Below are 20,440 nucleotides of genomic sequence, written 5' to 3' on the forward strand. Positions count from 1 at the left end.
GAATGTAGCATCATGGGCAGTGTCTGTGAGCGCGAGGAGGGAGAAAAAGGGGATTGGAAAGGTACAAGTTGTCATCGAGGAAAAACGGGAGCTGGAAGCATGTAAATATAATAATAACCACTTCAGCCAAGAAGAGAGCCTGACGAGCCCAGTTGTAAGTAAGCTATTAAGACTCGACTGTACACCGTGTTCATGTTTTCCTCCGAAAACAATAAGTTCCGTTGGAGCAGCCTTTCGACACCTCTCTCTGTGTCTCGCAAGAAAAGGTGACCCACACAAAGTAAAGCTATTTTTCGGCTACGAGCTGACACGGACCCCGCCGTATTAGTCTGAGGTCCCTTTACTACAGTTCGGAGTCGCGGACCTTCAGTAATAGTAATAAATCACACAGCAATAGCACATTCACGTTGTTGTAAAAAGCACGATAATATATTAAGTAATCCAAAGTATTCAGAATACGTTACTGTCATTGAGTAACGTAACGGAATACGTTACAGAATACATTTTGGGGCATGTATTCTGTATTCTGTAATGGAATACATTTTAAAAGTAACCTTCCCAACACTGGTGACACAACAGGAGGAGATGTGCTTGGGTGGAGTCATCTGAGTGCACAGCTGACTCCACCCATCCTGTGGTGTCTTATGTGATTCTCTGAGTGCTGTAGGACATTAACCAGCACAAATGTTTTTAAACATGCCGACTCGACTCGATTTCTAATCCTGAGCGTTGTGGCGGTATCTCACCAGCAGTTAGGTAGGTTCAGTGTGATGCTGCCGCCGATGTGCTCTCCAAAGCACATGTATCCTATGGTTCCCAGGCTGATGTAGAGGAAGGTGACGATGCCCATGCCCAAATAGAGAACCTGGGTGAACCTCTGTGGCCTCTGCATCTTGTTCTCCAGGGGCAGAACCTGCAGAGAGAAACGCTGTTAGCGGGACATTTCAGTGACACGTGAAGGCTCAGTGGTGTCTGCTCACACTGATGCCCTGAAAGCTCGCCTTCGCCAGGAAGCTTTGCTTTTTTATAAACCAGATTTAACTGAATTAAATGGAGCTTTTGGAAAATGTAGCTTATCAGCCAGGCTTCATCATTATAAAGACAAGCTTCTCTGCATGGACAGGAAAAAGGCCAACTCTGAAACACACGTGTCTGCAGGGCAGATGTTAGCGAGAGTCATACGATGCTTTGAAAAATGTCAAAATGAGGCAAATGTTCTTAAATAAACATCAATAAAGTGAAATAATAACATATCAATAATGTATCTGTAATGAGTAATTGTGACATTAACACTGGGTTACACACCGTGTGTGCTTCAATGGTCACCGGTGAGCGGCGGTGGACTTTAAACGCTCTGAAATCGGACGACTGATTTTGACTCACGTTGTGCTTCATACTGTGAATACCTTCCAGCTCTGAGCGTACACAAGAGTGGGTGCAAATCTGGCACTTTAAAAAAATATATATATATATTTTTTGGCCTTTTTCTGTCTTCGACAGATACAGAGAAGACTGACCGGAAAGCGGAGGGAAACATGCGGCAAAGGGCCGCGGGTTGGACTCGAACCCGAGCCGGCCGCTCTCAGTCATGCGGCATATGGTCGCCTGCTCATCCAAATATGGCACTTTTTAATTCAAATATGACAGTATTAGAAAATGACTGTGAAGGAGTCACAGCATGAAGGTGAGCCTGGCCTATGTAGCTAACAGGAGACCTTTCATATGTTGACACGAGCCCTCAAAGTTTACCCAGAATGCACTTTATTACTCTGACAGGTGACTCACACTGACACTCGCAGCTGCACAGATTCCAGATCTGTGACACGTGATATCTGCTGCACTGATGAAGACACGATTTTAAAAAATGATTAAAAAGCACCGTCTCTTTGTGCTATATGGGCCTGTAAATCTGAAAATATTTATAGTGATGTCAAAGTTTGTATACCTGCATTAATTGCACAGTCAACAGTCTTATCACATCTGAGCTTTTATCTTTTATCTTTTAATGTATCGTTTTAAAAACCTGGAACTGCAGTGAACTGTGTTCGATCATCTTGAAATATTGCTTTGAATTGTTTAGGTGAACACGGGGATTTTGACAGTAAAATCATTCACAGACTTTACATTCCACACTCTGTTATTAAAAATGGTCAGTGGGACGTGCTGGTGTAATCCCCCTCTTTCTGGACCCCTGCTGCTCTCCTATCTCCAGCCCCCCCCCACAGCAGCGTGATGCATGATGCCTCATTTGCATAAAGAAATCCAACGGTAATGCAGGGGGAGATAACAGTGCCGTTTATAATCCACGTAATCGAGGCACATAGGTGTTTCACATTGATACAGTCATAAAGTTTTCGGCAGCACATGCGTGCATGTGTTACCATCAGCCACTCACTCACCACTCCAATGCCTTCGAAGGCAAAGATGGCCGTTCCGAAGAAGAGAGGGTAGTCTTTAGCTCTGCCAACTTTTGGGAGGTCAGTGGGGTTTGAGATGTTCTGTAGAGAAACAAAACAAAATAGATCCACAGCCAGTTAGAGCTGTTCTTCAACTAATCGCATCCTCGCTACTCTTAACATGATTAGCCGAGAAAAAGCTGCACAATGAAAATGAACTGCTGCAGACTTAAAAATTACAGATGGAGTGAGGTGTTAAATGTTATCTGCACGACAGCCCTGTTCTTCACAACAATACAAATAAGAGAGCATCCGCTCAAAGAGCTCCACGCAAGCAGCTCGGCCAGCTGTGTCAGACACATGCCATTATTTCTGTATCTTTTGGCTCTTATTTTGAAAATTCAAACTCTGGTCTGGGACATGAATGATTCTTTCTCTACTGCGAGATGGAGGGTCACCTAAGCACTAAATGTACTACCTGTGCATGATTTATTATAAAGCATGTGTCTGTGTGCAGGTATCTGCAGAGGAGCACCGAGTTAACCTTCTGTCTGCAAACTTTGACTGGATGATGCATTTCATTAAAAAAGGTCAGCAGGATGAGCCCGAACCCTGAAAACTATCTGAAGTGATTAAAAAAAGTACATTATTATTATTATTATCATCATCATCATCATCATCATCCTGGTGTTCAAATCAGAGCTCATGCCGAGAGGAAAAAGTCCCACCGAGCAGCAGAAGATCCAGATTGTTTTCAAAGCTGCTAGTGGCCTTTATGCTCTGCTTATCCCCAAATGTGCTGCTCAGATGATCCATCAGCCACAGTCATCTCACAGGCTGCACGCACAACCTTCTCCACCACGCGCTGCTGCAGGGAGCTCTTACTTATCCAGGTAACAAACAAGCTTCTGCTCAATGTCACAACTTAATGAGACCACAGAGGGTGAAAAACGAGGCTACAACCTTGACTGAAGGCAATCGAATCAGAGAGAAACCTGCGGCTCACCGTGAGTGAGTAGTAGTAGATCAGGAACAAACTAGCCGTCATGGCCACATTGGCCCCCAGAGAGAACGGGGCCAGGCACTTCAGGTTGCGGATAAAGACCAGCAGGATGATGGCAGGCAGGAAGCAGAGCATGTATAGGCGGGAGTCAAAGCTCGGGACCAGGACCTGGGTCTGGTTGGTGTAGTTCGTCTGGCAGCTGATGGTGGTGGCGTTGGCAGCTTCTACCACCTGGTGAAGGCAGGTCAGATAAAGAGAGGATGATGCTCATTCTGCTGAAAAGGTCTTAAACACCAAAGGAGTGATTACAACCCAGGACTGGATAGAGATCGTCTGCAGGCTCAAACCAATCAGAGCTAGAGCTCGGGCAGTGTGTGCAGGTTTTCTGAGACATAAAAATCATACGAAATTCTCTCTGTGAAAATAAATAACAGAGCAAATATCACGTGACTTTCAAAGTAAGAGCATGGGGCTTGTCCACCTGGAAATGGAATGTGTTGTGTTCTCCGAAGGTTGAAAACTGTGGATATTTCAGATCTGTGTTTGTGTTTGTGTCATGTTTCTGCTCAGCTCTTCAACACACGGCTCTGTATTTACTGAGCCGAGTCAGTCTGAATCTCTGAGTAAAATCACCGCCCACCAGATGTTTGACTGCTGCTTCAGCAAAAATGAGCGGACACAAAATACATGCAGGCAGGCGGCACCCCCTAGTGGCTAAAAACTGAACTACACAAACTGAGCCTGTCTTGATCGCCATCATTTCCATCACCTCACACACTCCCTGCTGAAATAAGTGATCGTCTGATTTTCCTCCATATCAGTGTGTTTCATGGTATTCTATTCTCTCAGTAAAGACAAAACCACAGGAGTATGAACCAAACATAATTAAATATTTACTCGTGCAAACATCCATAAAATTATTAGATCATGTGTTTACTCTACAGTCAGTCTGTCTGCACTTTCTTTAAACTGAGGCAGGTGGATGAAGCTCAGCGTGCCTCCTCACGCTTGGCCTGATAGGACAGATTACTTCTGGAGAACATTTTCAGGTTTTCCATGAGTGCAAAACTTTGCAAAAATTTGTTGTAACATGGCACAGCCTTCTGGGTGGCTGACCTGCATGCAGGGGTTTGATCTGGAGTTATTACAGCTTTCCATTTTTTTATTTGAATGTATCTTTAAATCTTTCATTTTCTCTTTAGTTTAGCTTCTAGGATACTTTTAAAGTTTCACTTTTAGTTTTTATAACTTTCAGAGTCAGTCTTGTTTTTTTTTTATGAAGAAATGATCCGTACTGATTTATGAAGTTCAGATCAGTTAAACAAAACGAAAACATCTGTGAGGTCACTGAGGTCACACTGGCTGCAGCTCTGTGGTTATCAGCCCAATAAACACCACAGGTGAAAATCACTCTGTAACGCTGACAGGGACAATTAAACTGTGTCTGTGAGTGCATCTGTGACTTTGTGAATGTCGGTGTGTCTGTCGGTGAGTCTGTGAGTGCATCTGATTATGTGAGTGTGTTGACCTGCTTGACGTTGTCACTGAGGAAGACGAAGTAGACACAGCAGAAGCCCAGCTGTGTGATGATGAGGAACAGGTTGACGGTCCGCCTGGGCGAGACGATGAAACAGTTAAAAACACAGAACAGGACGACGTCTCTCTGATCACATCTTTAATTCTTTGAGGTTCACAGGTCTGAAAGAATTTCCTTTCCTTTAAAAAATTTACGTTTTTTGTTATTTGTTTTTTTCTTATGCCTGTGGGACTAAATCTGACATCTTTACATGTTTTACATATTAAAATTAATTTGTTTTCTTGACGTGTCTAAAGAAACACCGAGCAGAACAGGTGAGCGTGTTTCTTACTTTCCCCACTGTGAATGTCGCCTCAGCCACGGCACGTTTTCCATCCCGTACTGCACAGCCTCGCCGTAGGTCAGAGATGGTCGGTTCATCCTGCGGGGGGGGGGGGGGGGGGGGGGGCATCCAGGTGTCAGTCAGTTTCAGCTGACATGAAGCTAAATAACCAAACTGAAAATAACCAGCACAGAAAAGTCGCCCTCTGCTGGACATAAAGGTATCCAGGTTTAAAGTACTGGCTTCAAGCCTGGACAAGCCATGTCCATCTTAATATACAGTTTATAAGTTCACTGCAGTAAACACCGCCTGAACACAAGCTTAAGCTCCAAAGCTTATGTGAACAAAGCAGTTCATCTGGTGTCCAGCAGAGGTAGCAGTGAGCCAGCTCCCACATGTTTACAGACCGACACAGACACTGGTTTAGTCTCTATAGATGATTTATAACTCAGCTGCTTAAATCGCATTAAGGCTTAAAGCTTGCACGATCAGGAGCGTGGCCTCTCTGACTGACAGGTGGATGGTGACACAGGCAGCTGTAGCTGCTAGCTGTCTGCTAGTGTCACCAGAACTGGACTTCTGGACGTGTTTGTGCTGTTGGAGGCTTTTGGAGCATTTTAATGACATCATTTGACCCATAACATGGCTTCTGCGAGGTTACTGTAGTAACAGAGCAGCTCACAGATACCCTGACTTTGGGACATTTCAGGAGCCCAGAAGCACACGAAATGAGCTAAAAAATGATAAAGCCTGCAGAAACCCTCTGAAGTAAAAACAGATAAACGTTATATATGTAGAGTTAAAAACAATAAAATCCTTAGTAAGGCTTTAACACAGGTGCACATGCCCAACGAGTTGACAAAGAAATAAGAAAATGAAGTTTAGTTTTAACCCTTATTGGGTAACTGCGGTTCTTCCATATCTATGACAGAATCAGAGAAGTGACGACTGACTCGGCAAAAATTAAACCTCTAAAAACAGGAAGGGCCGCAACCACTTCTGTGTCTCCTCAGCTGATGCGTGACGGTGCAGAGGTGTCCGTTCACACGCGCGATCTCCTTGATCCTTTTAATCCCAGCTAATGGATCGCCGTGTGAACTGGGCAAAGGGCGGACGAGGGGTGGATGGGCAGGTTCACAGTCACAGGTAGTACACCAATTAAAGTCTAATAGTGACTGCACTAATCTGCTGAGCTGCCACGTGTCACCAGCTGTAAAACAGATAAGCCCCGGTACTCTGGGTTTTCGGCCACATGGCTTCACTTATGTAATCTCACTAAAACTGAACCGATGTGGCGATCGCCACGGAGAGGTGGGGCTGATCACAGGTCACGGTGACAGTGTTTGGTAATGTCTGTGACAGCTGATGAGCCTCAAGCAGGAACAACAGCAAACACAACGAAGCCGCTGCAGAGCAAACATGCAAGGACGAGTGTGGTTTTAGTGCAAAGGAGATTAAAATGAGCTGCTGCAAAGGCATGAAGGACTCAGTTCAAACAGAAAGACTCAAAGCAACGAGGACTCGAGCACAGCTTACAGAAACCCAGCCTGACCTCTACAGTTAGTTAAAAATAATAAAATAAAACGTGCAGCTCAGAGACATCGTAAAACAGACAGGATTCATCATCAGCACTGGATTCACTGGATCTGTGCATCAACATACAGCTGATTTCTCAGCAGAGCCACAGACTCAGACCGTTTTGTTCTCATGATACAAGCGTCACATGACACCGGCCCACAAACCCAGTTTAATTTGCTCTTGTGCCTCATGCTACCTCATCTATAAATGAGGTATCTCCAAAAAAAAACTTTCAAAATAAAAGCTGAAATGTGTGTTTTACTGCATTATTGTGGAAAGTAGAAATCAGTGATTTAGTGATCATTAAAATCTGTTCAGAATCAATTAGGATTCATCTCTTAAGTCTTGACACACTGCCGGTCACACATTAGCTGCTGCAAACATCAGGTGAGTGCGTCAATCGGGCTGGTAGTTATTTTACAGTCTGCTGCTTCCAGGCGTGTGTGCAGTGAAAGAAAAACAGCATTTTCCGGACATTTTACATCTCATTTGAACAAAGAGCAAAGAGCCGCTCTGCTCCAACGTAAAGTTATACCGAAGTGACGCACTTATCCTCTCAGCCACGTCCAAACACAGGGACCTTACAGTCTTCCTGCTGAGCCTCCAGCTACTTGCGACCGTGGCTCAGGGGGTTGGGAATCGCATCTGTCACCGGAAGGTCACCGGTAGAGCAGGGCGATATGGGCAAAAATATTTATCAGGATATATATTTGAAAATTTGCGATAACGATATAACCGACGATATAATTGATGCGAGACAAAATACAAACTCCACAACATTACTAGCGCAAAAAGACAACCTTCCATTTATTTTCACTTAAACAAGAAGCTGGTTTTTATGTACATTAAAGCTTTATAAAAATGTAACAGTGCAAATGCAAATTCCTTGCTGAAAGTTTAACCAAAAGGCATTTCCAGTAGAAATGGGCTGACATATCCTGAGCATAACCATGTATAATATCCACTGAAGTTAAAAAGAGGTGCTTTGCAACATTAAACTGCAGTGTGCAATACGTATTTTTCGGACCATAAGGTGCACAGGATTATAAGGCACATTAAGCGAAACAAAGCAGTCAGATAAATCAAACTTTATTAAACTCATTCTTCTTGCTTCCTCCACTTCTGTACCATTGATTCCTTAATGTTGAATTCTCTGGCAGCTGCTCTATTCCCATGTTGTTGCAGTATATTAATGACTAACCTCGTATTGTGGATGGATTATCTCAGTTGTTCTCCTGACTGAAGTTTGGTCCGTTTACAGCATCCTGCCATGCGATTGCATTTGTCTCTAACCATGAGGAACCTTCACGTTAACTTTTATAAGTGGAAAAGTGTTAGTGTTCGTCCTCCAGCTTCACTGTTTATGTTATGCTAACATAGCTGTGTCGCTAGCGATCACGTAGCACATCATTATATACCAGCTAGCCCAACTTCAGTAACCCTACAAACGTCACTGCTGTTTAGTTTCCTGTCTTCATTTATGTTGGAAGTGATAGCAGAGCTGTACGTTTGATTTTTTTTTCAGAAATCTCTCAGTCAGAACATGCATTATCATGCTTAGGTAACTAGCGAAACTAGCGAGCTAACTTCCGCTAGCTTCCTGCTAACTTCTAACTCCGTTAAATGTAATAACTTTTGTTTTCATGGATGCCTGGAAGTTAAACTTTATAGTTACACCTGGTAAAGCAGCAATGCTGATCGTTTTATTAAAGATGAAAGAATTTAGACAGTTTTTAACGCTCAGTGATGCTGCAGTGTTGTTTGACCTGAAATATACGGAGTTTAGGACCCAGATTACTCCCAGATTTAAGAGCATCTTAGTCCGACAAATACGACAATAACAACGGCCGCTTGCATGTTCTGCAAAAAAAATGTGCTTTGTTGTGTATCTGACGGACAAACACCAAACCAGTTCCACATCACGGAAGTTGCACCATTTTTACAAACCAATAGCTAGGTTTCATTTGACGTAGACGTGACGTCGACGTAAAGCGCGAAATTTGACTGGCGGTCGGAAGTGAAAAAGATATCACAGACAGACAGTACGCAAAATGTCCTGTTGTGTTTACGGATGCTCCAGTAGGTCGACCAGAGAAACTGATAAACGGTATTTTAGGGTACCAAAAATAGCCCAACGAAGAGGAGAAAAATGGAAAATTCTAACCGAAAAACGTAGGAAAAAATGGATTTTAAATTTACGTTTACAGTCGGGAGGAGCAGAGTCTGCCAATGCCCGTGTCTGCAGCGACCACTTCGTCAGAGGTAATGTTATGGTTGCAAACGAACTTATTAGCATTAGGTTGTCGTTAAATTCTCGTTTACTTAGTGCTTTTAAGTTAGTAGTCTAATATTGACTTGATTGGGACTATAGGCTGCCCAAGTGCTTTGGATGACGAAGAGTCGGAGGACTGGGCTCCGACGGTCAATCTCGGCTACGAACGAAAACCCAGATCGGAATCAGTTCTCAAACGAGAGAAAAGAATGAAGCTTAAGGCAGAACAGCATCGATGTGCAGAGGCGATTTTGGATATGCAACAGACGGCTGAGAGCCCGGATTTGAGCCTAGTGACAGTGGAGAACAGGCTACTAACCCTGCCATACAATTGCAATGAGCTGCAATCACTTCTCCATCCTCCTTTGCAATTACCCAAGTCTTCAGAGGTGTCTCGTTAGACCTCTGAGAATGGTTTACCTTGAAACAAACAACTGTCACTCTAACGAAGTCCTAAGGATGTGGCATGTTTGTTGACGTTAAAGCCGCTACCGCTAACTGTTAGCGTGTTTAAAAAGCAATATAAGAACAAACACTCACCCTTGCAAACACCAAACTGTATCCATCACGGAGACGTTTTGTTCCAAGGTTGTGGACCTACCCGCTGACAAAAAAAATTGTACGCCTCCAGACTCTTGAAAGCTTTCATTTGCTGCCTAGTGTAGTAAGAAGTCTGGAGGACCAAGTAGTTGGTGATATCCACAGCCTCGATAGTAGGCAAATCCTTTACTTCTGTGGTGTATTCGGACATTTTCAAAGAATACGGATCACGTCCGATATATTTTTTAAACTATCTGTTTATATCTCTCCCGAGAAACGGGGTCTAAAGTTGCACAATAGCTGCTCTCCTGACTCTCCACAGTGTCCTCCATGTTTACTTCCGCCCTCCACTCAAAAATCGCGCTGCCTCCGCACGTCATCAGAACCACGTGACCGCAACCCAACTATTCTGGTTCATCAGGGCTTTGGAGCGTGATGTCACGGGGGTGGGCGTGGAAAGGATTTTGGCCCGATCTGCCATTTTGGGGGTCTAAGTAAGGAGCGAAAGCATAGCCATGGTTCGTACTTGCTGTGCGGTCGGCTGCAATGTTCGATCTTACGACCGGCACGGGAATAAGTTTGGATTGTCTTTTTATGCTTTCCCAACCTGGAAGCAACATGAAGGAGCTCATGTATCGGATATTACCAAACGAAGGCGTCTAGCCTGGATAGCAGCCGTGAGACGAGCTGATATCAAGTTCTGTTACGTCTCCAGATATCAGTTGGTGTGCTCAAGACATTTTCATTCCGGTAAGTTCTAAATATGTTCACATCACACTTTATAGCTGAATAATATCATCGTTGGTGGTCTCAGAAGTTATAGAAATTGCGATCAAACATAGAATGGAGTGACTTGATTGGTTGATGTAAAGACAATAAATGAAATGAGACAGGAAGGACACAAATTGGCGTTAATAATTTACCCGATTATCAATGTGTTAACTTGCATGTACTTTACAATTATGGGCATATAATATGATAACGATATTTTAGCAGTTAAATGATAAATGTGTAACATTAATTATGGTGGGGGGTGGAAAATGGCTATTTCACTCGGTGCACTCCAGCTGACTTACTTTGACAACATACTCAGAGTTTGGCGGCTTGAAAATAGCCAAATCTTGCACCCAGCCATTTGTAAATTGGATGTGCGCCTCCAGTGACTTGTAATTACGAAACTGGTTCGCTGTGTAAGCGCTTACTCCACAAACAAGATACGTGAAGATATCGGGGTAGGACAGTGGCGGTAAGTCGTCTGGGTCTTTACTCCACTGCCGTATTTCAAATGGGTCCAGATTTGCGATGCACTCTATTTTTTTTCCAAGTACCGCTGCTTCGCCTCTGGACGCAATCGGTCTCTATACCGTCCGTTTTCTTTTGAGCTGCTTTTAAGCATGTTTCTTGTCGTCGTCGTCCCAACACAGTGTGTTTGTTTTGATTCGTAGACCCCGAAAATGGAGCTGCGCTCCCACAATGCATTGCGGCGTGACGTCAACTCCAAAGCCCTTCTGTTTCACTCAACAATCGGCCATGTGCGTATGAAAACAAAGGCACTGCGCGTTTTACTCCCATTCTATCGCAATATTTCATTTTCCTATCGTTGCCTAACATTATACCGGTATTACCGTGAACGGTATAATATGGCCCAGCCCTAGTCACCGGTTCGATCCCTGGGCTCTCTGTCCTGGTCGTTGTGTCCTTGGGCAAGACACTTTACCCTACCGCCTACTGGTGTTGGCCAGAGGGGCCGATGGCGCGATATGGCAGCCTCGCTTCTGTCAGTCTGCCCCAGGGCAGCTGTGGCTACAACTGTAGCTGCCTCCACCAGTGTGTGAATGTGAGAGTGAATGAATAGTGGTATTGTAAAGCGCTTTGGGTGCCTTAAAAAGCGCTATATAAATCCAATCCATTATTATTACTTTGAGAAACATTTAAAAAAAAAAAAAAGAAGCTTTTATTCTGTGTATTATGTGTTCCCATCCGATCCCTGTATCGAGTGTTTGCGTTAGATGAAGAACAGGAGTGAGCTGTGAATGTGTGTGGGCTGAGGCTGTGTGGATTACGGAGGACGACGGGATGTGAGGAAATCAAACCAGATGATTGTGTTTTTGAGGGCTGAAGAGCGAGAATCGAGATACTCACTTTGCACTGAGGTGGTGGGAACACATCACCAGCAGCTTCATGCAGTGAACCGCGATGATGCCCATGACCAGAAGACTGATGGGTCCGAGCTGCACACAAACACAGACCGAGTTTGTGTGGCGTTTAAAGGCTCAGACTAATTCTGTGTCATGTGACCTTTGCAGGTATGCTTACCACCAGCCCTGCATTCTTGACAGCCAGAGGCAGACCCAGCAGGCCTGTACCAATATTCCCTTTGAGCAGGTGGATCAGAGTCTGGAAAAAACTGCAGCATGAAAAATGAAGTTAGAATCAGACCAGCCAGATCTGTACGTCCTGCATTGGTGTTACGTTCTAAGTCTAGGTGTGTCCTGAACGCAACAAAAATTTGCCCACCACACTCCACCCAAAACAAGAACCCAAACAATAGTATCTTTTAAAATGCTAAGCAGCCATTTATTTGCTTCAGCAGTGAGCAGTGCCAAAAATAACAAACAAAACTCCCTAATGGTCCCTACGCTTTCCTACACAAAATGAAAAACCAAACAAAAGACAATTCACTTACCTAACTCGCTACATGAAAAACAGGAGAAAACTTAATCAACAAAAATGGCGTCTCACGCCTACTAGGCTGCTGCAGTGAACAATATATACAAGGTGGGGAAAAAAAAATACTCAATTGCTACTTTACAAATCTATTTACAGCTATATACAAAACTAAGATACCAACACCACAGTGATCACAACCCATGACAAACTGAAACACAGGGCTTAAATACATAGAGGGAGCAATCAGGGAATGGACAACAGGAGGGAAACACAGCTGGGGCAAATCAGAACTGACGAGACAAGGAAGCGTAAACTGAACACACTGAGATAAGACAGACCTTCAAAGTACCACAGGAAACACATAACAGTCACGCCTAACACAAAACACTGACAACATTGGATCGTAACAATTGGACAGTCCGAAGGCATTTTACTCACGAGGTCCCCGCCTGTCCTCCTATCCTCTCGTAGTTGCGTTGGGGTCTGGACGGTCCTGGAGGAGACGGACACAGAGCGTCCAGCTCAGACGGATTTTGGTCGGACAACAAAGCTGAGACGAGAGGCAAAGAGACAAAGACGAAAACCATGTGTTTGACATCACGTGACCCTCTGATGTGTTTACCGCCCTGTCTTATGTCAGTCAGCAGTGTGTAAGCAAGCTTTCCTGCACCGTCACCTTTCACAGTGATGTGACTCCGGTTATATACACACACAGGTGTCATCCACCTCGTCATGTGACCTGACACCTACACTCTCAGTGACAAACTACAGGACCTGAAAGACTTGAAGTTGGAGAAGAAACCCTTCAGATCTGGCCGTGCATGAGGCTCGCTGCACATGACTATAAACACGGTGATAACTGAAGATCACCTGACTGCAATAAGCAGGAAGTCCTGAAGGCACACATTAGGCTCAGTGCTGTGTTTAATAATGTGGCGCTTTAGTACTTGTTCATGACTCTTATTATCCCTTCATGATAAAAACTGGAAGTACTTCCACGTGAGAGCAGAACAGCAGGAAGCTGTGAACTGAGCTGAGACACAGCGCTATAAAACTAACAGTTATAAAAGCGTCTTTAAAGATCTGAGAGCATCGTAACTACGTTCAGAGGAACCCGAGCCTTGCACTCATGAACCTGTCACCAAACACTTCTTATCTTTGCTCTTTATTTGATCTCAGACTAGCAGGTAAACTAAAAATAGCCTCAAAGGGAGGTTTTCAATTATAAATGAAAGTGGACATTATATCACCCCACCCCCACTGTATCTGCAGTCCACACATACATGCTTATTAATGCTAAGCACACACATAAAACTCTATTACTCACACAACACACACACAAGCCCGTTCAGCTATCTTAGTGAGGACCTTCATTAACATAATGCTTTCCCTAGCCCCTTACCCTAACCATCAAAAATGAATGCCTAACCTAATTGTAACCCTGACACTAAAACCACATTTTGAGCCTCAAACAGGCCTTCAAACTTGTGAGGACCGGTGAGTGTGTCCTCACAAGTGACTGTTGGTTCTCACAATTATAGCAGAATGAAGATTTCGGTCCTCACAAAGATAGCTAGACAGGAACACAAACGCACACACGCTGCAGCAGCTGCATGTGTTTAAAGTCTTTAGAAAGTAAAACCCACTTTGTGCTGCTACACTGAGGAACCATCTCTGACTTATCTAAGAACTCAGAACGACTGACAGCAGCACATCAGCGACCAACAGACACCAAACAGACAGGCGGTCACTGCCATCACACTCAAGGATTAAAACAAACTGTAGAGCAACCCACTTTCTTCAGCCTTAAACACGACCTTTAATCTGAAAATACTGATGGGAAGAAAAAAAGCTTGATTCTTTGAATTAACTAATAACTGATGACCAATCAAAATTAACATTGAAGAACATGAAGAACTACTCAGCAATGCAGAGACTGAATCAGACTCTGACGCGTTCCTTTACTGATGATGATAAAGTGACCCTCTCCGACCTTTCAGCTTTTTAAAGGAGGCAAGTTTGATTTTTGGAGGTAAACATTGTACATGTCGTCGCAGCGCATCATCTGCCTCCATCTCCTCCTATCCTTCCTTCCTCCTCTGTCACACCACCCCTCTGCATGTCTTCTTGTTCTCCTCCTGCTTGGCAACTCCATCTTCATCCTCCACCCTCACTCCTCTGCACATGCTCAGACCATCTCACCCTCTCTGACTCTGAGCTGCCTCTCTGATGGACTCGTTTCCGCTGTGTTGCTTTAATCTTTGTACCAGAGGCACAGTTACACTCGTGCCTTCCCGTGCTCCCTCCCTACATGCTAAATAACATGAACGAGTGTAACAATGAAACCACGACATAAGCAACATCAAACTTCAGCCAACAATCTTGTACTCCACATCTACAAACTGAACATGCTCGCTCACAGATCTATGTCGTGACCGCTCATAACGAGCACGTCGTGTCTGGCCGTGACCTCCCACCAAACCAGACGCGAGCCGGCCAACAGACGGATTCTGTAGATGAAGTGAAAGCTGCTTTGATGATTCACCGTCTACCTGCCAGCTGGGATTACACATAATCCCTGTGTGACTGTGGCCCCGGCTCACGTTCGTGCGCCGTATCATTTTTAACCATCGTCCTGACTTTACTACCTTCGCCTCGGCCGTCTACGTCGCTGGATGCCATCATGCTAGGTGGGAAGGTTTGGCAGACAGCCGGGCGTCGTCTCTCCCAGCCTCACGGATCCTAATGCAGTGAGATCAGGGAGTCCAGCGTGGACGCCTGTCCACTGCAAACAGATAAGAGATAAGAAGAGAATGAGATCTGGCAGCAGCAAAACAAAAACAGAGTCAGAAACTGAGCATGCTCACAGGCTGCTGCACGAGTCCCTGAACTGGACCTCTGCACCGTGTTTGCGCTGCTGGAGCCTTCTTAATGACATTATATGACCAATAACACAGCTGCTGTGAGGTTAATCATGCTTACATTAAACAGACTTCATGACCTCCTTCGTACTCGCACAAGGTTTCAAACACACGCTTCGTTGTTTGTGTCTGATGGCTTTCGGAAGAAAAGCCGAAAGAGGTTTTTAGGGGACAATTCTGAGGCTTGACTTCTCCTGGCACTTCCTCTTCAGAGGAGCGTGTTTCCCAGCAGCGGTTCACCAAGCGTGGCCAAAGTGTCGCCATCAGGAGCGACTCAGCATTTTTTTGTTAGTTTTTTTTTTTTTTTTTTTACAGCGAGTCATGACATGAGAGGCCTGAACAGCACAGCGCATAGTTTCTGCACTTAAAACAGCATCAGCAGCTCAATGTGGGCTTTTATTTCACTATGTAACAGAAAGGTTCAGTCCTGCAGCATTGCTTCTCGCCTTTGTGCTCCCACACAGCTGCTTTATATTCCAGGCTTCACCCGCAGAACAAAGCAATCAGTTATTAAATATCCCATTTCGAAGGTGCTCATCTTCAAGTACCTTTATAACTGAACTCTCTGGCCTAAAAGCAGTCAGCGTGACATTCAGCTGTTGTTGGGTGATATTTGTAACACTGTGCATACAGCTGATTCAAAGCCTCCTCGGCCGGCTGAGCTGACAAATGAGCGTGTTTTTATTTCACACCAATAATCAAATTGGAAAGTATATAAATTAAAATGTCGCCCAGGTGAGCAGGAAGTGATTTACCTGAGCAGGAAACACTGCTGAGTTATAAAGATTCATTCAGCCATTCTCAGAAACTACGATTAGACGTTACTGATCGAGCTCGTCCTGATGCTTAGGTGTGTCCCGATGCTCTCTCTCTTACACTCTGGTTTAATCTAATGGCCAATGATCATCATCAGCGTGTGTTTGTCAGGTAAATGTGACACGGAGCCTGCTGCTGTGGAACACTGTGTACATTGATGGCTGAGCAACATGAAAATGAGCTCGTTATCTCACGTGTTTATCTCATCTGCAGAGAAGAAGCCTTTATATATTTACCTACAAACAGGAGGAGGTTTAAAGTGCACCTGTGCAGATGTTGACCCCAGCTGCTCTTCAGAAACCGCGCCAGCCGAGTTGGCGTATTTGTCATGTTTATTTACTTTCTGGTATTTTCTTTTTCTTCTGTTTTCGTCCTCTGGGCCTCGCGTTAAAACAGATATGAGCTGCTGTGTGTTTTACTGTGCAGGTAAACCGTGACAGCCCCAGCCCGAGCCCCCCGGTGCTTTAACGGCAGTCAGCGTGATAATCGCATCATTTTAAACTGTCAACGGACACAGACCCGGCGGGCATTCCCGCCATAAACACAATAAACGAGCCCACGGTCCCGCAAAACCGGCTGTGGACGGAGGGTTAGCTGTTAGCCATAGTTAGCTGTGTGCTGCGGTGCCATTTTCGGAGTAAACAACGAGCCGCGGCAGCAGCGGCCAGCCTTACCTCGCAGACACCGCGCGGACTCGGTCCTCCTGGCCTCGTTATCAGCTCTCAGTCCGCCGCAGGCCGCTTTATTTTCGTATCGTGCTCATGGTGGCGAAGCAGCACAGATTGAAGGCAAAGCGGGACTGTGCTCTGTCGGGCTCGACTCTCCAACAGACAGCCAGCGGTGTGGTCACATGACATTGTCGAGAGGGACGGTCGTGGCATTCGACGTGATCCCGTTGCCATAGATACGGATTATAATGTCGTGGCGGTTGGTAAACCATTTTATTTTATTTTATTTTATTATTTATTGGTTTAATCTTTTTTCTCAGTTTTCTGTTACCATTTGCGCAGTCCTGTATGTTCACTTCTACACAATAAAATAAATAAATAAGCCACCCAGCACATCAGCTGTTCTCCTTGTTACCATCTGGCAGACGTTACAGGAGTCTGTCTGCTCGGACTACAAGACTTAAAAACAGTTTGACCACCAAGCCATACGACACCTCAACCACAACACTTAAACACACACAACACAGTCCACAGGACGCACTCAGAAGCTACCCTGCAGCTTCACAAGTACTCTGTTTAATCTGCACTGGTCACTCCACTTTATTGTTGATATTCATATTTAAAAAGTCTATTTATTATTTTATTATTTTATTTTATTATATTTTCTTCTACTGTACCGTGCTGCTGAGTGACTGCTGCTCGTCAAACACATTTCATTGCAATGTTGACCCTGTGCTAACGTGCATATGACAAATAAAACTGAAACTGAACTGAAATGAATAAAATCACGAGTTTTACGTGAGCTTATCGAAAGGAATACGATTACGTAGACTAAAACGCTCTGTTCTCATATTCTCAAATCTGCTTTCGGATTCATTGGGCTTTTATTTTGGAAACTCGTTTAAGGATTTAGGTTCGCTTGCTGTGTGCACCGGGGTAGCTAGGACAAGGTAAAGACTATCTCTGAATCGAGGAGCTTTCACAGTCTTACTACGTTATGATTGCAGACTTCTCCAACTCTCTGTAAATGGTACTCATGGCCTCTGATCAATCAGTGGTTGTTAGTCATTGGTCACGACAGTTTGCATATTAATCATCAACTTTTTGGGATTACAATAATGCAGTTTGTTTTTAAAATTTTTTTTATTATTATTAAACTTGTTCAGCTTACTCAACCAACCTATTTAGCCAAGTGAAACTAAAAGTGTACCGTTCATGTTAAAATAAAAATATTTTTGATTAAAGGGTTATTTTATGTATATTAGATATAAACATTGTGAAAACGGTCTTGAAAATCTTGAAAATCTGGTATTCTTAACCCGGATATCCGGTATTTGTTGTGCTAACTGCAGCTAGCTTGCGGCTAAACAGCAGTCCCATCCTGGGAGTATTTGGAGCCGTGTAGTTACGTGGAGGCAAAAGTCTACATCGGTCTGTTCGCCGGGTTAGGACACGTCACTTCAGACATGACTGTAAGGTTTTAGGGGAGATTTATGCAGTTTTGTCGGCGTGAAGTTTAACGTTAGTCCGTAGCTGCTTTCTAAATGTCCGTGCACAGGGTACAGGAGTGTTCTTGTTCTGAAGTAGCTTTAAACCATAACCGGGGGCTCTTGCAGCTGCTCTGCTCGGCTTACTTTGTTGTGAATGTGGTACATGTTTTAGGAAATGAGGTGTGGGGTTCACTTTAACCGGACTTTGATGTGTGTCTGACAGAAGCACGAGTTTGAGGTGGCCATGACGTGTGAGGGATGCTCAGGAGCTGTTACCAGGATCCTGAACAAGATGGGAGGTGAGGCTGATCGTTCAGTTTTATTTATACAGAGTCCTCTCATAGCAGCAGTTAGTTTATACTGGAGTGGAGAGACTCCAGTATAAACGGAGCAATCATACACTTGGCATGTGAGGCTCATGCAGACGGTTATGGTTTTCACCTGACTCTCTGCAATTATTATTGGATTGGGTAATTATCTACATTTTTCCTGGAGCTTTGTAGAAAGTTAAAGCATTTGGAGGATCACCGCCTCACAGTGTTAGCTCTGCTGTCACAGGAGCGATGAGGAGATTAAAGTATTGAGCAGAGTTAGGGCTGCTCGATTATGGCAAAAATGATAATCACGATTATTTTCACTGAAATTGAGATCTCGATTATTTGATGATATTTATTTAACCCTTTAAGACCTACTATAGAACCAAGTCCGCCAGAGCTTATATTATATTTTTACATGCTGTAGTGCCATTTGTGGGAGCATTTCAAGTTGCTATACATCAATACAACTGTTATAGCCCATATTTTAATAATATGTATGCATTAAGTCAGTAATTAATTACATTAATTACATTAGTAATTACATTAATTGCAAAAAAGTGCAATAAACTACAAAAAAATTGAAAATGTTTTTTTTTTACATATATTGGGGAAATTTAAGAGGCTTATTCCTCAAAACGTTAAATACAAAAAAGTTGCAAAAAATAGTTTACAACAACAGGAAATTTATTTTGAGTGTCTTCATAGTTTTATTTTGGAGATACAGCAATTTTTATATACTGCAGGAAAAACAAAAAACAATCCTATGATGCAAATTTGCAAAGAAAACAGCATGTGCATCAAAATAAACTATTTCCAGCAGTGCAATTCGAGTTCTAAGCATCCCAGAAACTATTCAGAAAAGTCAAACATGACTTATAAAAACACCAGTATAGGCTTTTAAGGCCTACAAGTAAAAAAACTACATTTTCCGCGAAAAATGACGTCACTTACGGTGTCTGTCAGGAAATGGCGGACATGCGATAGTTCGTGTTGACGTCTTTTTCAGTGTGGGAAGTGTTACGAACAGCTGATCGGATCGGCAAAGCCTGTTTCTGGAATATTATGATTTTGTTCTTGCAAGCGCTTTTTATGCAATTTTTGCAAAGCTTTATGTGGAAGGAAACCGTGACCGAGGACAAGCTGATGGCATAAGATGTAAGTACAACTCCTCCGGTTTCATATGCAAAACAAATTATTGCGCTAGCTTACGCGGTTCCAGTTCTACGGGGATTTAAAGGGTTAACAATAACAATGTATTGAATAATGACTTTAAAAAATAATATAAAATAGTGTGCAAATACTGATAACAGTGCAAATGTTTGCAATATAAAAAATAAATGAAAAATGTAAACATCTATGTTTAGTGAACTTTGCAGTGTTGCTCTGTGGTGCAGCTATGACACCGTAGCAAAGTTTACACACTATGTCTACTTGATCCACGTCTGACTCCGCGAACCCATAATGTTTCCACAGCACTGAAGTTTTTTTTTTTTTTTTTACCTCTCTTTTCAACCAACTGCAGTCACTCTCCTCTCCAAATAACTTCTGCTGAGCTTTCCGAGCTTTCCTCGGGTCCTCTTAACTCATTCACGGCTGGCAGTGAAACACAACAAGACTTGCACCACATTTTTGTCTCACTGCGCAATCCCTTACGTGCGCAAACCCTGCACCTCCTTGCAGGTCTACTTTTACTGCTGGTGGGCTTCAGTTCAACTTACGTTGAATGAGTTAATTAGGGGTGGGTTTTTATAATCGATTTATCGATTAAAATCGATTCTGGCTTGGATAACGTAAAATCGATTCATTAAAATCCTGAATCTATTTTTTAATATAAATTTATTTTGCCCGAAATGCCAGAATCTCAGGTGAGAGATCACAAAATTTCAACAACCACCAAACAGCTAAGACAG

General features: G+C 43.6%; 1 protein-coding gene and 1 long non-coding RNA gene across 4 annotated transcripts in view; both read right to left on the minus strand.

Moving 5' to 3' along the window:
* slc36a1 (solute carrier family 36 member 1) overlaps positions 1-17,086 on the minus strand; it is a 40,555-nt gene extending 23,469 nt beyond the window's left edge. Inside the window, exons 1-10 of one of the 3 annotated variants that reach the window (XM_026185198.2) lie at positions 16,730-17,086; positions 14,967-15,103; positions 12,757-12,868; positions 11,965-12,055; positions 11,791-11,879; positions 5,268-5,357; positions 4,928-5,012; positions 3,403-3,630; positions 2,400-2,498; positions 747-913 (exon numbers count right to left, since the gene is read on the minus strand). In XM_026185198.2, coding sequence (XP_026040983.1) covers positions 747-913; positions 2,400-2,498; positions 3,403-3,630; positions 4,928-5,012; positions 5,268-5,357; positions 11,791-11,879; positions 11,965-12,055; positions 12,757-12,868; positions 14,967-15,003 — 998 coding nt within the window. In that variant the 5' untranslated portion in view covers positions 15,004-15,103; positions 16,730-17,086. Of the gene's footprint in view, positions 1-746; positions 914-2,399; positions 2,499-3,402; positions 3,631-4,927; positions 5,013-5,267; positions 5,358-11,790; positions 11,880-11,964; positions 12,056-12,334; positions 12,648-12,756; positions 12,869-14,966; positions 15,104-16,729 lie in introns of those variants that run through there. The other 2 variants (XM_026185206.2, XM_080309247.1) reach the window with 2 other exon arrangements.
* On the minus strand, positions 7,620-11,784 carry LOC145432403 (uncharacterized). Its single transcript, XR_013912686.1, has 2 exons — positions 10,356-11,784; positions 7,620-10,312 (listed from the first exon to the last, which is right to left on the minus strand). It is a non-coding gene; the product is annotated as an uncharacterized LOC145432403 (long non-coding RNA).
* Positions 17,087-20,440: the final 3,354 nt, after the last annotated feature.

This window comes from Astatotilapia calliptera, chromosome 2 (genome assembly GCF_964374335.1).
Source record: "Astatotilapia calliptera chromosome 2, fAstCal68.1, whole genome shotgun sequence".
Lineage (NCBI taxonomy): Eukaryota > Metazoa > Chordata > Actinopteri > Cichliformes > Cichlidae > Astatotilapia > Astatotilapia calliptera.